Source organism: Paramisgurnus dabryanus, chromosome 2 (assembly GCF_030506205.2).
Source record: "Paramisgurnus dabryanus chromosome 2, PD_genome_1.1, whole genome shotgun sequence".
Classification (NCBI taxonomy): Eukaryota; Metazoa; Chordata; class Actinopteri; order Cypriniformes; family Cobitidae; genus Paramisgurnus; species Paramisgurnus dabryanus.
This window is the reverse complement of record NC_133338.1, coordinates 4,918,150-4,933,277: the sequence shown is the minus strand read 5'-3', so window position 1 is coordinate 4,933,277 and position 15,128 is coordinate 4,918,150. Positions and strand designations below refer to the sequence as shown.

The 15,128-nt window shown below is 36.1% G+C and overlaps 1 protein-coding gene across 2 annotated transcripts in view; it reads left to right on the top strand.

The window, feature by feature from the left end:
* furina (furin (paired basic amino acid cleaving enzyme) a) overlaps positions 1–15,128 on the top strand; it is a 141,046-nt gene that overhangs the window by 90,765 nt on the left and 35,153 nt on the right. For both annotated transcript variants that reach the window (XM_065294224.2, XM_065294223.2), the window contains exon 7: positions 11,829–11,917. In XM_065294224.2, coding sequence (XP_065150296.1) covers positions 11,829–11,917 — 89 coding nt within the window. The remainder of the gene's footprint in view (positions 1–11,828; positions 11,918–15,128) is intronic.

The window sequence follows — 15,128 nt, the reverse complement described above, 5'->3', positions numbered from 1 at the left end:
ATATTTTAGTCTACTGTAGCTAAACTATAGCAAGTTAAACTAGTTGTTCTGGCTTCTATCATTGCTTTTATTTGAATGCATTACCTCATGCCAGTCAGAACGACAGATTTTATAGATTATGAACCAACCAGCTTGTAACTTGTCAACAATTAATAAATAATTAGCATTAAATGGCCTACTTCTTTTAATAATGACTAATAAGTCTTAATAAATGCGTAAAAAGTTATTTCACAGATCTCTGATTGATTCACTGTTCTCATATTGATTCACTGATCTTTGATTGATTCAGGTAGCTCTGATTGATTCACTGAGCTCTGATTGATTCACTAAGCTTTGATTGATTCACTAAGCTCTGATTGATTGAGTCATTGAGCTCTGATTCACTGATCTCTGTTTGATTCACTGATTTCTGTTTGATTTACTGATCTCTGACTGATTCACGTAGCTCTGACTGATTCACGTAGCTCTGACTGATTCACGTAGCTCTGACTGATTCACGTAGCTCTGACTGATTCACGTAGCTCTGATTGATTGATTCACTGAGCTCTGATTGATTGATTCACTGAGCTCTGATTGATTCACTTATCGCTGTTTGATTCACGGATCGCTGTTTGATATACGTAGCTCTGATTGATTTACGTAGCTCTGATTGATTCACTAAGCTCTGATTGATTGAGTCATTGAGCTCTGATTCACTGATCTCTGTTTGATTCACTGATCTCTGTTTGATTTACTGTTCTCTGACTGATTCACGTAGCTCTGACTGATTCACGTAGCTCTGACTGATTCACTGAGCTCTGATTGATTGATTCACTGAGCTCTGATTGATTGATTCACCGAGCTCTGATTGATTCACTTATAGCTGTTTGATTCACGGATCGCTGTTTGATTTACGTAGCTCTGATTGATTGATTCACTGAGCTCTGTTTGATTCCCGGAGCTCTGATTGATTGATTCACTGAGCTCTGTTTGATTCACAGATCGCTGTTTTATTCACGTAGCTCTGACTGATTCACGTAGCTCTGACTGATTCACGTAGCTCTGACTGATTCACGTAGCTCTGACTGATTCACGTAGCTCTGACTGATTCACGTAGCTCTGACTGATTCACGTAGCTCTGACTGATTCACGTAGCTCTGACTGATTCAAGTAGCTCTGACTGATTCAAGTAGCTCTGACTGATTCAAGTAGCTCTGACTGATTCACGTAGCTCTGACTGATTCACGTAGCTCTGACTGATTCACGTAGCTCTGACTGATTCACGTAGCTCTGACTGATTCACGTAGCTCTGACTGATTCACGTAGCTCTGACTGATTCAAGTAGCTCTGACTGATTCAAGTAGCTCTGACTGATTCAAGTTGCTCTGACTGATTCAAGTTGCTCTGACTGATTCAAGTAGCTCTGACTGATTCAAGTAGCTCTGTTTGATTTGCTTAGCTCTGTTTGATTCGCGTAGCTCTGTTTGATTCGCGTAGCTCTGATTGATTGATTCGCGTAGCTCTGTTTGATTCGCGTAGCTCTGTTTGATTCGCGTAGCTCTGTTTGATTCGCGTAGCTCTGTTTGATTCGCGTAGCTCTGATTGATTCGCGTAGCTCTGATTGATTCGCGTAGCTCTGATTGATTCGCGTAGCTCTGATTGATTCGCGTAGCTCTGATTGATTCGCGTAGCTCTGATTGATTCACGTAGCTCTGATCGCCAACGCGACTACGATGTTGAACCACTTAAACAATTTTATGCATGAAACAATACTGCATCAGCTTGTGTCTGTAGTGATTTACGTGCACAACATCCATGAAATATAGCGTATATTTAGCACCTAATAATAGGGGAAATGCAATGAATTGCCATAAAGTTTGTTCAGCGCCTTACTATACTGACAACAAAACAGCGCCACCACAGTGGCGTAAGGCCGCAACTGCACTCACACATAATAATCCACATAATAATAGTGCAAGGATTGTTTGCGTTTTCCATGAATGACAGAGAAACCTGTTTTGAAATTTTGTTATATTTGTGAATATAAATGAAAGTGATGTTGTTTATCCTGCTGTGGGTTTGTTTTACTTTTTGCATTAGGCAAAAAAGATAAATCTTCTCGCTTACTTTGATTGTTGGGTCAGAAAGATTTCCCACAGCGTCTTTTCATATACAGTAGTTTGCCTTTCTCAATTTCAAATAATGAATTTCTGTAAAACATTTGTTTGCCAGCGCACTAACTATCATCCGTTGAATGTAACGTGACTAAATAATGCATTGCATTGCACAATTTAAATGTTTAAGTGTGTTTTCACAGAAGTGGGGCAGTTTGAGTCAGCCTGAGGAAAAAAACAAAACTGTGCTGAGAAGTGTTCACAGCAGAGCCACAGAAATGCCCTCAAACCATACTTTTGGTCTCTGAACCATCCAAAATCATGTAAATATAGACACAATTCACCCTGTTTTGTTTCAGTCATAGTTTTTGTTTTCAGGATGTCATTTTGTGTATGTCTGGAATACCACATAATTGCAGTCAATAAAATAATACATTGAAGTCAACGAAAATGTGTCAAAAATACACTACTTATTCTTTATGCTTTTCAAATTTTTAGAATGATAAAAATCATTAAAGCTATAAAATAACACACACAAAAAAATCCAAAATGAAGCAGAACTATGTTATAGCAGTCAGCCTTTGTCTAAAATGTATAGGAATGTGCACTCGTCTTATCAAGCACCTTCTTGTAATTTAAACAGCATGAAAGGAGTTCATATTTATTCTGGGCTCACTGGTTATTCATCATTTAATCCAAGGCCCCTTTTTAAAAAATAAATAAATAAATAAATAAGTTAAATGTTTTCCTGGTGAAAGATATGAATTGCTTGGCACAATTATGTATTTTCCTACAAAACTATTTTACTAAGAGATTTTAAGGTCATGAAAGTCAGGTGATCGTAAACTTTAACCAAACACTTTTAAGTAAAGTGTATTATTCATTGAATATTGGGTAAAATACATTTTGTACTAAATAAATGCTGTTTCTTGTTTGTTAACACAAATATATATATATATCTATGCATGGGCCGGTATGAGATTTTGCAGGTATGATAACCTTAAGCAAAAATACCACGGTTTCACGGTATATCAGTAAAATGTGTTATTTTCAGAAGTATACAAACAACAACTTTTTAACTGGACAATCTTTCAATTTTTAAGCAACATACAACATGTGTGCTGGGTGAAAATAAAGCCTTTAAATTATAATTTTCTTTCAAAAAATTTTTTTTGTAATATATACACTGAAAAAAATGAATCATTGAATTTAATCAATTTTTTTAACGTAAGTGGTTGCAATCAATTTATTTAAGCTACATTTAAACAAAAGTTTTATATTTTACTTTACTTTACTAATCTTTTTTGTTTAAATGTAGCTTAAATAAATTGATTGCAACCACTTACCTTAAAAAAATTTGATTAAATTCAATGATTCATTTTTTTCAGTGTATTAAATGTAAATTACATGACTTAATGATTTAATTAATTTTGTGTAAACCCGGCTCATACCTTGCAAACGGTATTACAGAAAATCTTAGTTGTTTTGAAACCTTGATTGTTTAAAACCTCGGTATACCTTGAAACCGGTAACCGGCCCATGCCTATATATGAGCCTGGAGCACCAGTCACAAGTAGGGCTGTCACGGTTTTAAAATTTGGCTGACGATTAATTGACTTTTTTTTGCTTTGACATTTAATTCTCATATTTTTTTGTTTGTTCATGAAATAATTTTCACACATTGTTTTTATTATTTAAATTAAATATTTTGCTAGGTTTACCTGCAGTAAATACTAATACACATTACACACATTTTAAAGTAATTATTTAATTAATATATCTCTTTAAAAAACTGAAAATTCTTCATAAGAAATAAACACAATAAAGTGAATGAAAAATAACTGATAATAAAAGTGCAATCAAAATATCAATGGAAAGATTATTTATTCAACTTTCAGATAAATTTCATAAAATGTACCCTGGTTTTGTGGTCCAGGGTTACATAATTACTCTCTCAGAATAAAGGTATAAAAGTGGTGCCGTGCCCTTTCAAAATAACACTAAAGGGTCCATAGTAGTACCTCAAAGGTATATATTGGTTTATGATATCTGAGGTCTTTCTTTACGCTTAACATACAATATGTACCAGCGAGTTAAAAATGAATATGTATTAGAAATCAGCAGAAATGTCGAAGAAGCTAACCTTTGTTAGATCTTTTTAAGAAACACAATGCTTTATGAGTGTTTGGCACAGCTTTACAGAGACGGTGTAATCTGAGAGATCAGGACTTCATGATGAAACATCAGAGGTTACCACAACACACTGTGTTGTTAGCTTGTTGCAGTTGGACATCTGGAAATGCCTTTTGTTTAAAAGTATTCCCCCGTACGCAGTTCCCAGAATGCTGTTTGCTCGAGGCAGTTCAATAAATTTTGGTTATCACACTCAAAAAATAAACCGTATATTCATCTCTACTCATTGTTAATTCAGCAGGCACAACGTGAAAGGAACAACAGAAATATATTTTGTGAAGTCAAGCAGAAAGGACGTCTGCACTTCCATAGAAACATACAGTAACTGTAAAAGGCGAACCCTTCCTTGTAACCAATTCCTTGATGTTCAGCATGAGGATGTTATTTCTAGATGAGCTCCTGCATCTATTGTCAGAGTTTGAAGTCATGTATATATCAAAAAGCAGTTTCCTTGGGTATTTTTCTCAGCATTTCATTATATTTGATGTTATACAGTATATTATCGTGTGTTATAATCTTTCCCTGGTCAGCAAAATACACCGATGTCGCACTGTCTGAACATTCCTGTTAAAAATGCTGTTGAATCAACACTTGACGATATGTGGCTATCACCTCAAGTACCCTAAATGTCAAACCTGACATCACAAGTCTTTTGGAGTTTCCTGCCCTTCACTTCTGCTGTTTTTTATGCATTTGATCGTTTTAAATGTTAGGCCAGTTGGCTACCAAACAAACAAACTACACGTTCCCCCATAAAAGCAATTAATTTACGGATCCAGTAGCCATTTCCACAGTCATTGTCTGATTGAAGCGTAAACAATGGGCCGAGTGTACAGTCTCTCAGGGTGACTTACTGCCGTGCCGTGAATGAGAAAAATGAAGTGGTAAACAGTCCTGTGGAAAATAATCCCACTCGTATCAAATCTTTGCTGTGTGTCAGTCGCCGTATTTTCATCAGTCTAAATCCTGTCAGACTAAGCAGTGAGAATGTTTTTGGTAATGTTTAGGAAAGCAGATGTTCCAGTGTCTTAAAATAACCGGTTGTTCCCTTGTTGGGTGAAACAGTAATGCTCTTATTTTAATCGATTAATTTAAACATCTGTTTTTAGCACACATTATAAGAAGTTGTAAATTGGGATGTATTCTGTGTTCGCAAAACAGTTCTTTGATTTTTTTTTTTGTAAAAAAGTAGAGCAATTTCAGCATTATGGATGGTGACATCTTCAGTCAAAAACTAAAATATCATTTCTCAGAGAATGTATTTGTTACCAATATATTGAACGTTATGTTTTAATCCTTAATTATCGATTCCAGACATCAGAAAATATACAAAAAATATATATACTCATGTTTTCTGTTTTAGATGAGGGAAAATAAATGTTTCTTAGGGAGTAGTTGCTATTAAATTAACAATAATAACTTATTTAATTTTTATTATTTATAGCAATAATTTTTATCATTGATATCAACTGCTCACTGGTCAACAAAGTTGAAATAAATTGTAAATTAACTCTTTCCCTGCCAGCGTTTTAAAAATAACAGCAACAGATTTTTAAATGATTTTACCAAATTTTAATGCCTTACAATAAAAAAACCTGTTTCATCCTATCTGTCAGGACATACATGCACAGGACATGAAAAACTATTTCTTCTCTTTTTATCACCTCTCAAATATGGGTAGGTTTTAGGGGTGTGACGATTCATTCGTTTTCTCGATGCATTGATTACAAATCCTGCCGATGCTTATGCATCGATCTTGAAATCTCTATTTTTGAATCGTGAATTGTTTGTTTCGATTTTATATTTAAAAATCAAATGAATCTTGATTATATAACGTATAAGATGGATAATTTAAAAATATATATAGATAGATAGAGAGTTAGAAAGAGAGAGAGATAGAGAGAGAGATAGAGAGAGAGATAGAGAGATAGAGAGATAGAGAGATAGAGAGATAGAGATAGAGAGATAGATCGATATAGAGATAGAGATAGATCGATATAGAGATAGAGATAGATCGATATAGAGATAGAGATAGATCGATATAGAGATAGAGATAGATCGATAGATATAGAGATAGATCGATAGATATAGAGATAGATCGATAGATATGGAGATAGATCGATAGATATGGAGATAGATCGATAGAGATAGATCGATAGAGATAGATCGATAGATCAATAGATCGATAGATCAATAGATCGATAGATCGATAGATATAGAGATAGATAGATATAGATGCAGATGTATACAAAAATTTACAGAACAGAATCGTTAATAATCGAATCAAATCAAATGTAATTGTTAATCGAATCAAATTGAATCGTTCTTTGAGTCGTGAATCGAATCGATTCGCTGTCTGCCCAAAGATTCACAGCTGTAGTAGGTTTCCTCCAAAATAAAAATTTTTGAACAAAAAGCTGAGATAATTGTATTTTTGTAAAGGACTTTTGTTAGAGATCAGATTCAGAACGATGATCAAAAAATACACCGAGTTTTTTCTGCATTTGCCATAGTGTTCTATAAGGTGGGTAAGTTCGCCACCTAGTGGGCCATAGCGGAAATATGGATTGCCGTAAAACTCGTCTTTAGCAGGGAAGCGTTTTCTCTTAATTAACAAGATAACTCGGCAATGGCAGGAAAGAGTCAAAGTTAATTAAACTAAAAAATTTATTTGCAACAAGGAATTTTTTTACAGTGTAGGAATTCTGTAAATAAAAAACCTAAACTGAGTATTTAAGCCACAAAATATGGACATCTGAAATATCACAGATTAAAAACTTTTGGTAGAAGCTAAATTTTTTATGGTAGGTTGACATTTTCATGAAATCGTTCAATAAGTTTTTACTTCTTCTTTACTTTTAAATCTAGCTGTGAGATTGTGAATTGCAACCAATGGCTCAGTCCACAGTTCTCCCCTTTGTTTTAAAACGTATAGAGAAGCTACGGTAGCTGCCACAGGACAGCTTTTATGTAGTTGATTCAAAATCGATTCTCAAAACGCAGAATAAATTTTTTCTTTCATATTTACTTTTTGAAAAATTAATGCCACCTAGACATAAAAAGTCAGAAGTATGGAAGCATTTTAGATTTTACAAGCAAGAAGACGACGATAGTGTTGTGGCTTTTAATTTCTTTTTATTAATTACCCACTTGTAAACTGCTCTTCACTGTTCTTTTTTATTTATATAGTATTTGTAGTAAATCTTGATTGAGTTGAATCAATTATAAAAACCGTCCAGAGAACCGGAATCGGAAATTTCATCGAGAATCGAAACCGAATCGATCTGGAACATCTGAATCGATACCAAGTCATATTGTAAGGTAATAAAATCAATACAGTTCATTTTGTAAGGTCTTTATACACAACAATATAGTTATGTAGATTATTTTGCATTTCTGCATTTCTGTGAAGAGATGCACAGTAACGCAGTACACCTTTAACTACAATTGTTTTCAAAACTTGCTTTTGTTCAGAAGTAGGGGACCAATTTTGCTTTATTTTCAATTTGTGCATTGCATTGGTAAGCTTGTACAAACTTGTACTCTTTAGCTGTCTTTTTTTATAATTTTTATTAAATGTCTTAAAACCTGTGTATCCAGTCCGTCTAACAGTCCCTACAGGTGAAATAAATAAGAAAACCTTGCATTTGTTCAGACTTGCTTTGTTTCTATCAAACGGCTCCGAGTGGCATATCTCACTCACAACAACAGAAACCTGTATGTCTGTACCTGTATATCACATGGGGTAATAGTGAAACTCCAGTCTTATCCAATCAGAGTAACAGCCTGTCTGGTGTGAATGCAATAGAAGACAGACGTTGTGGCAGCCGCGTCATCACAAGCAGGACAAGGACAAGACCAAGATCCTGAAGATCAACTCCACCAGTATAGAACCAGTGACTCTGAACAGAAGTCAACTAGAAGAAATGCAAACCTTTCCAGACCAACACAGATGCAGACGTCAAGGCAAAGCAAGGGCCAACATCAAATCGGGACCTCCAGAGAGCTGTCCTTGACCACCAAGATTGATTTTTAACTGAAATTAAAAGTAAGTCTTTATGTGTGATGCAGAGACCTGGAGGACGACCAAACCACTATTGGGAAAGACCAGACCTTCATGAACCGCTGCTGGAATCAGAAGGATTCTCCACATCCATCAGTAATCCCAACCTTAGGGAAAGAACCTGCCAACTTCCTGCTGAAGAGGAAATCAGGAAGAGAAGATGGGGCTGGATAGGGCACACTTTGCCAACTCATATTACTGAGGCACTGAGGTGGAACCCCCAGGGAAAGCAGAGAAGAGGTCGTCCTTGAGGCTGACATCACAAAGACGGGCTACACCTAAAAGCAGGTGGCCCAGGACAGAGGACTCTGGAGAGCTGTGGTTGGCGGCCCATACCCTGTCAGGGGTGACGGCTATGATGATGATGATGATAGTCAAGCGTGATCATCTATCATCAAGTGTCTCACTTCACTTGTATTTATTTCAAACATTTATGAAAGCTACAGTAAATGCACTTTCAGATAGACTGGGTACAGATTTTGTGATGGATTTTGATTTAGGAAACCCATGGTGATAATTTGAACTTTTAAAATCTATATTTCGTTCTGGTTACATGGGAGCCCCATCGATAGGAGACACATATGAGATATTGATTCTTTTTTTTTTTTTTTTTTAAATGGTTTCGAGCAACTAGTCAGGTTATATTGTCACCAGATTGTCTGTGGTATTGCCGCTCAGTAGGCGGGCAGTGAAGAATAAATAGACACACTGGGTATACCGTACATCCAGACCATCTGCATTCAGATATATCGAGCATCCTGAGGTTTTGTTTGACACGTTGTCACTCCCTTTAAGTGTCGCCTCGAGTCATAAAACTGTGAAGTTTCACCCGCGTTTATCTCCATCTCGCACACAGTGATGTTTCGAGACTGAAATCGCAGTGGGTGTGATTCACCATTTGCTGTGTGAACTTTTTTTTAAAGATACGCATTTATTGTGTGGATGGTATTGGCAAAAATAGATTTTATTTAAATGAGAGGAAACCACTTGGGTGACACAGCAGGATATACAGACAGTCCAAAAATCCATTCAAATGCTGATCGAAACGGGTTTTTTAGTGGATGTTGTGTTTTTAAGTAAAGAATGCATAATATGATGCATACTTTTTTGTCTCTACTTTTGTGAGTAGACTGTGTTTGAGATATGAGCATGAACCGCTTGCACTGAAGTAATTTATGTTCAACTTTCTGTCTTACAAGATTGCATACTTGCACCCTCATATTTTGTTTTTACAGAACCACAACCTTAGTTGCACTGAAACTCTCCCATGTTGAACATAATCTCTGTCCCATGACTGTGCTTATGGTTAAAGTGAATCTGAGACATTAGCCTGATCTCCTGCTATGGGTAGCTAGCGGGGCTCTTCAGGGATTTGACTTACCCGACATCTTTGCTCCTTACTCTCTTGACTCTCTAGTTTGTCTGCTGACCCAATACATATTTGTGAGAGACACTGTGGATTTAGACTCAATTACTACATCTAGTGGTGGTTTCCCGGACAGGGATTCGCTTAATCCAGGACTAGGCCTTAGTTTAATTTGGAAATATAATTAATAACGCGTTAACACAAATTCATTTTAATGCCACTAATTTTATAAACGTGCGATTAATGCAACATGCTATTTATTTTTGACCCTTGGTCTAGCCCAGTGGTTTTCAATCTGGGGGCCGGGGGCGAGATTGTGCCGGGGGGCTCCAGTATTATGAAATTTTATAAATACATTAATTTTTCATGAATTCTGTGTAATAAACCTAAAAAATGCTACTAACCAATAGCACTACTTTGTATAGTTTAATGTTTTGTTTTATTAAAATGTTACGTTTTAGAACTGTTTTTTGTCATAAATTGAGAACCACTGGTCTAGCCCACAGCTGGATAAATTGAGAGATAGACTGCAGGACTTCCTTAATGTTAAAATAATTAAATATAATTAAAAATTTAATCTATTGACAGCCCTACTAAAAACATTATTTTTGTGCCAGGGTGAGGATTTTAAGAAACGCCGGTTGCAGTGTTGTCATGTAGACAGTGAAACCGGTGGTTTTGCCTTGCAACGTCACTTTTGTTAGGCTTCTGATTGTCCAAGGTTGCTTTACGATTTGAGTCATATTGCCACCTGCTGGTGTGGCATGCTTTTGACAGCGCTTGATAGCATGTTTTAGTTTTTTTATGATGATGGAGATTTTTTTTTAAGCGAGCATGTGTGGACAGGATTTTTTTGAATGAAAAACTCTGGTTATAAAAATACCTGTGTCCGTGTGGACTAGGACTAGTCTAATCCCTGTCCGGGAAAACGCCCCCTAGTGTTTAGATATAGCAGCGTGTGCAGCTATCACTTGGTAGCAAGTATTTTAATGCTGATAAAATTGTGCCAGTTGGCATGTGGTGCTTATGCTTATGCTAAATATTGCTTTTTACTGTCATAAAGAATTGCCAAATAATGGCCCCTAGCTGTCACTGGGGCAGTACCCTTTCAAAAGGTCCTAATATGTGCAATTTATTTAGGTAAAGATATGTATACATGTATCTTCGAGGTACTAACATGCACTCATTGGTACCAATGTGTACCTCGCAAATAATCCTGAACCAGAAATGTGGAAAAATTGTTTAACGGTGAAACTAGTTTACAGTCTTTGTAACGTATAGATTCCTTAAATCCAAACATTTATAATGGGTTAAAAAAGCAATTTTCAAGATTGGCTTATCTTATATGGGCTTTGAATACATGTTTTTGCTGACAGCACTTACACTACGAAAGTTTAGTCTATGTTCTGGGGGAAAAAAAACTTGACAGGAACACTGTGATCCACAAAATTCCTCTATTTCTGCTTTATTGTCGAGAAGAAAAAAACAAGAAGCTTTGTCTCTAGTTTTATACCTCGTGCAGAAAACGTTACGTGCCAGTTTGAGAGTTTATAAGTCGACCTTGCTCTGCTTTAGATTTCCTGGGCATGAAGTGCTTGTCTGGCATTTCAGTGCTTAGTTTTTGCTGAAATGGAGCGAGAAATGAATCCAAACGACCTGGAGTCTTCAGCCTCCACCCGGCCAATTTCAGTGTAGTAAATGAGACCATTAGGTGTGAAGAATTGAAAACAAAGTCAGACTTTTCTCTGCTTATAAAGGGGATGACCTAACAGTACATCTTGCTTTAGAAAAGCAGAACTTACACCTTTATTTCCCTTTTTTTAAAGACTTTTACTCTAAAAGAATTTTATTTGGTAATAGTCTACTTGTATATGGTGCTGCAAACATGCAACCGTTTGAAATTCATTCTTTTCATTGTTTATTTTAGTAAGCTTTATTAATTTATGCTGATTTATGACTGTATCTCATCTTTAATACTAGCTGTAATTGTGTTTAAAAACTTAAAAAATATATATATATATTGTGGTGCCATCAGTAGGAATTCTGGGAATGGTGGAGACAGGAAGTGTACAGGAAATTTCAATCTCTTTCTCTCTCTCATTGTTTTTTGAAGACACGGGACACGTTGTGCTGGCGAGGTCGCTGCTGTCGCCAACAATGACATCTGCGGCGTCGGGGTGGCATACAATGCCAAGATCGGAGGTGAGTTGGCATATTTAACCCTGACACATTTCCATGTTACAGCACATACAGCCTATTCTGTCAGCACACAGCCCTCCCTTAACAACATTTGAATTGCAAAATCACTTAAATGATCTTCATGCTCAGATCGCATTCGTTCCCCAATTCTTTACTGGGGCACTTTGGAGCTACAGTAGTGTTGGCTTCATGTGCATGAATGGGGACGGGTTGTCAGTCTCCAGTGCAGACCCCTTAGAGTCACAGGTTTGGACACATACATCCTATCAATGATGGAAGTGTCCTAATCCTGTTTTATGTCTTGTTGTCACTTTATTCTCCACGCTTCTGAACATTCTTTATTCCGATTTTGGCTTAGTAGATATTAAAACCCCATTAACTGAGCCATAATGTATACAGGGACCAGAAAATGTGATTTGAACTCTTTTCCTACCAGCATTTTTTTATAAGTAGCCAGCCAGTGCCAGCATTTTTTATGATTTTCCCAAAAGTTTAATGCCTGTTAAGAAAATGTTCTTCTCTAAACATACAATATATCAATATATCACACCATATATATCACAAATATATCACAAATATTTCATCCTTCCTTCATTTGTTCTCTTTTTATCACCATCAAATATGGGTAGTTTTCTTTAAAAGTATCAAATAGCGGACAAATGAATTGCCAGAAAAAATCGTCTATGGTGGGAAAAGATTTAAGTAGCTATAACAAGGAAAAACTTCATAAAGCAGATGTTTTTTTAAGCTTCCTAATCTGCTCGTGCTTGTTTCTGAAAGTCTTGCACTAAAGGCATTGTGCTTTTAAAGGTGCTAAAAAATGCATTTATGCAATGTGTTACATTGTTCTCTGATACCTACATAGAAGGTAAGTGGCTTTATTTAGTGCAAAAATTATCCAGAGATGGTTTTACAACCCTAGGATGTATCTCCAGAATAAAATGGTCATGAATAATAATGTTGAGCTCTGCTCTGATTGGCTGTTACTCAGAACGGCTCATTTAAGTAGCCCTGTGTGTGTGTAAACAGATCTTATGTTCGAGTCTGTATCAGATGAAGATACAAATTTTGAGGAATAATCAATTGTTTGGAGCTTGTTAATGGACGTTTCTGAGTGCAAAACGTAACTGTAACATCAATAGTAGAACTTCAGCCTAAACGTTAGCATTTAGCATTAACTAGCATATAGCGCTAACTCAACAGTCACAACTTTGTTTTTAGCATTGTAACAACATTGTACTTTATTGAATGTGTAATTTAATGTTGGGAGGTACATTACGACTGTAACATCACATTTGGTGTTTTGCTGAGATTGGCCTGTTTTCCAGCGGTCTTTTGCATGCACAAGGTTTAAATAAGGAGGAAACAGTCGTGTTTGGGACTTACGATATGTCATTACAATGTACAGAGCTTTTATTATTAATTATCTATGCCTAAATGAATACAGTTTTACATTCAACAGCACCTTTAAGAGATAGACTCTTAAAATTAAAAATAGTGTAACTTTTGAAACTTCGGAGGCTCCTGCACCCCGTTCCGTTCTATTGCACCTACTGTATCCTGTATTTTGACTAATAGTTTAAGAGTCTCACTGACTAGTCGATGATCTTAATGTGAAGATATCAGCACACTAGCAAAGATGGCACGCAACCCAGCTTATTACTGTCCCAGAACTCATTAAGCAAGAAAATTGGACTCGGAGAGCAGGCAAATGTTTTTTTATTATTTCTGGGGGGAATTAAATATTATTGGTATTTACTCTCCAGTCTAAGAAAATCCTCCTTTTCTAATAAATGTGAATCCGTATTCATCTCAAATGCCCTTCTCCTTTCCTGAGAAATAATCATAGCTGCCTTTGTCTTTGTCCCAAAGGGATGTTCAGGACATTTAAAATGGAGATGTGGGACACAGCCAGTGTCTCCATTATTATTCTGTAGCCTTGGTTTTCTAGGTTTGGTATTCTGAAGCCCTTCGAATTGCTTTGGAAAACTTAAAACGAGTGAACTTTTGTTTATTTTCGTTAACCCGCATGAGAGCAACCTTCAGTAACCTCGCCCCCTTGTGATCTAAATGGGCGATTCACATTGTTTTGTAGATGTTTAACTACGATTTCTTTTAACCACTTAAAACTAAATAGGTTTGGATAAAAAGCGTGTGTTCTGTGACTGCCCGCAGCCAGGATTTCTTTCAGATCTGGGATCACAATAACTCAACACTTTTGACATTTTGAACCAAACCTCCTTGTCACTATAAGATTGCCTTTTTGTTAGGGGAAGTGGAAGAAGATAAGATGGACTCCTTTGTTGTTTAACGTCTGTAAAGGGGGCGTTTAAAAGGGAAGAATGCAGACGGTTGTCACCTTTGTATGAACTTTAAAATCAAGTGCACCCCTCCTTTTTCACTAACAAGAACTTCATGTTTGGCTCTGTCTATTGCAATTTATCATGCTATTTAAGTTATAAGCTATGTACCTGTAAGTTTTGTACGGTACGAGCAATTGGATTCAGTCTTACAGGCTGTAAAAACAAACAAACTACTATATCCCCCTGTAGTTGATCATTTTATCACTGAAAACTAATCTTTGAGTATCATTTTGATGTTATTGTGAATGTACACAAATTAAAGAAGACCCTTTACAGTTTCAAATGATGTATAACACGTAAGTGTATGATTATCAATGATGGAGTATTTTAAGTTGATTCTGCTTGATTGTTGATTCGCACCGACACGTTTTTGGACCCCAGAGTGTTACGATGGAAAATGTGGTGGTCTTAATAAATGTTATTACATCAAATGTCAGATATGGGTGGTCGATTTGGCCGAAATATACGCATTTTATTTTAAAATAGATTTTTATTGGGAAAGATTAGTAAAACGTTTTTAAAATAAAGGTTGTCATATCCAGCAAATATTACAATATTTTTTAACATGAAGTTTTTTAACACTGAGGTTTGTCATAACGTACCAACAAATATATACAGTATTTAAAGGGTATGGGTATGGGTTTTTGGCGCCATTGGTGGTGAGATTATGAATTGCAATCAACCTCAATTTCAGTACGCATGTCGTCGTCTGAGACAATGTAGGGATGAAATGCACTCTGTAGAGCAATTTGTCCATTTAGGGCTACTGTAGAAACATGACGGCAAATTCCATGAATGGGGACCCGGGGTGTATGTAGATAAAAAACGTTTCATTCTAAGGTAACAAAAAC